Source organism: Salvelinus namaycush, chromosome 20, assembly GCF_016432855.1.
Source record: "Salvelinus namaycush isolate Seneca chromosome 20, SaNama_1.0, whole genome shotgun sequence".
In the NCBI taxonomy this organism is placed as follows: Eukaryota; Metazoa; Chordata; class Actinopteri; order Salmoniformes; family Salmonidae; genus Salvelinus; species Salvelinus namaycush.
Window position 1 is genome coordinate 40,166,815 of NC_052326.1, and position 2,397 is coordinate 40,169,211.

Here is a 2,397-nt window from a genome sequence, read left to right on the forward strand (position 1 = left end):
GTGTATTTTTTTATACATAATCAGATTTCCAAAGTGGTTTGGTACAACATTTTAGTGTCACAAAACAATACACATTGCCAATACATAACACAGTATCAAGCAGAAAAGTATTACATTATTTATCTTTGTGCTCAGGGTGTGATGTTGTGGTGAGCAGTCCTTGGAGAGTGGGGTACTCACACCCTTTCTACAAATGTCCATCCACAGTCCCTCAAACAAACGACACTACCCATAATCCCCTAGGTCCCAGAGCCCTCTGTATCCCCACAGTCTACCCACGGGGAGATACTGGAAGAGTGTGAGAGAGAGCGAGTTGACCCCCCATCGCTGTGTCCCGAGTCCTCTGTCCTACATTGAGCAGAACTGGGGCTGTGGCATGCCTGTTCCTCCTCATGCCCCTCTCTCCCTTTCCCCTGCCCCTCCACCAGACCTTGCAGGTATTTAATATGACGAATCGCTGCCCTGAGTGTCTCCACTTTACTGAGTCTCTTCTCACTGGCGCCCCCTGGCAGGTGGTCCCTCAGCTTGGCATAGCCCTGGTTCACACACTTTACCCTCTGACGCTCCCGCTCGTTCCTCTTCTGGAGAAACGCCGGCTCGAAGGGGCATTCGTACACCCCGAAGCGTCCATGGTGGAAGGGAGATAAGTATGGGAGCAGGGTGGGGCCTCCGGGGCCCCGGAACGAGGCGTCATAGAGGCCTCCAGGATCCATGGTGGTGGGGTAGAGGAGGAAGGGCACGGTGTGGGCCAGAGGGTCAGAGTGGAGGTGGTGGGAGTGGGAGTGGGTGCGGTTCTCAGAGTGGCCACTAGAGGGAGACAGTCCGTATGGCAGGATGCTGCCTCTGTTAAGGTAAGTGGGCCGCTGATCTACGAATGGGTGGGAGAAGGCAGCACTCATGTTGATGGTGTAAAGGAACAGAGAGAGATAGAGATCCTCTTTAGACAAATTGATGGATTAGGAATCGAAGAGGCAAGTTAGTGAATCACTTTGTTTTGTTGTTTCCTCCGCTCGTGACATCCAGTTTTCTGGAGAACTTGTTCTCCTCAAGTGGAAGGAGAAACCAGGTGAAGCTTCATCATCAAACACTCTCCTCTGCTCTCCTCTCCTCTTGTAGATCTGTGGATGTGAATTAAGACAGGATGAAAGTTTAGAGCTTATTTAAATGAGACACCTTCATCAAACAAGGGACTTTTTGAGGATAATGATGATTATTGCATGTATTTAAAGATGAAGTGAGGCTATATAAACTTCAGAGGTAAGGGATTAGGTAGCTGCAGTTGAGGATCTTTTCAGTTCCTTGAAAATCTTTATTTTTTTATTGCAATGAGAGTATGCAAATTCTGGACTACTCTGGCTTTAATCTACTTTGACTTTTTTGTAAATCAAAAGTCAATTGTTCTGAGAAGCAACAATGAACGTCACATGAAAGGGTTAATATTGTGGGCGGAACTGTAATTTCCCTCAATAATCTTAAAATATCTTCTAATCCCTCTCTCCCTCCTTCTCTTCTTCTCCTCCCTTTCTTTCATTCTCTTCTCTCTCTCTACTACACAGATAAAGAAAGAGAGAGAGAGAGACAGAAAGAGACAGAAAAAGAGAGAGAGAGAGAGAGAGAGAGAGAGAGAGAGAGAGAGAGAGAGAGAGAGAGAGAGAAGAGGAATTCCCCTCTCTTTAAGCCAGTGTCGGGTTTCCCAAAGACAGTGGAACGTCTGCCAAAACCACTTAGGCATTTGAAAGAGAGGGTTATTGTATACAACATTGACAGTTGTATATGTCTTTTGAAGTAACAATTTTAAACACACACACACAGACACACACAAGCACACACCACCCCCACCAGATAACACTGTATCTTGAAGTACTAGAAAAAAAACAATCATCAAGAGGAGGAATCATGTATGCTGAGTCTTTCTTTGCATTCAAAGTATGCTGTATCGCATTAGTGGAAACCAAGATTGTTCTCAGGGCTGGGCTGGTTTTGACGAGCAAAAGTGACTTTTCGTAGCAGGTTAGGAGAACTTACACAGCCGGTTAGGAGAATTATCGTGGCAGGTTAGGAGAATTAGGTTAAGGTTAGGAAAAGGGATAGGGTTAGCTAAAATGCTAAAATTGTCCCTGATGCGACTCAAACATGTCTAGCTACAACCAGGTCTGCCCTGAGAACAGTCTTGGTTTCCACTATTGCGATGCTGCTCAAGGTATTAGGATTTAGATAGAATAGATGGAATACAAGCATAATTACAATGTCTTATAATTCATAAGTACAATGGCATTCATATAATCTAAAACTCTATTATGAATAAGAATTATCTATCTATACTCGCCATCTATATATACCTCTATCTATATACTATCTACATTCTACGTATTATCATAGAACCGAACATAAGATATC

The 2,397-nt window shown here is 44.3% G+C and overlaps 1 protein-coding gene across 1 annotated transcript; it reads right to left on the bottom strand.

Moving 5' to 3' along the window:
• Positions 1–239: 239 nt before the first annotated feature.
• Positions 240–899, bottom strand: LOC120064812 (achaete-scute homolog 5-like). The gene has a single exon (XM_039015411.1). The coding sequence runs from the start codon at positions 897–899 to the stop codon at positions 240–242; it is 660 nt and encodes a 219-aa protein (XP_038871339.1).
• Positions 900–2,397: the final 1,498 nt, after the last annotated feature.

Excerpts from the sequence above, each read along its gene's own strand:
- LOC120064812 (XM_039015411.1), bottom strand. The coding sequence starts at position 899 with ATGAGTGCTGCCTTCTCCCACCCATTCGTAGATCAGCGGCCCACTTAC.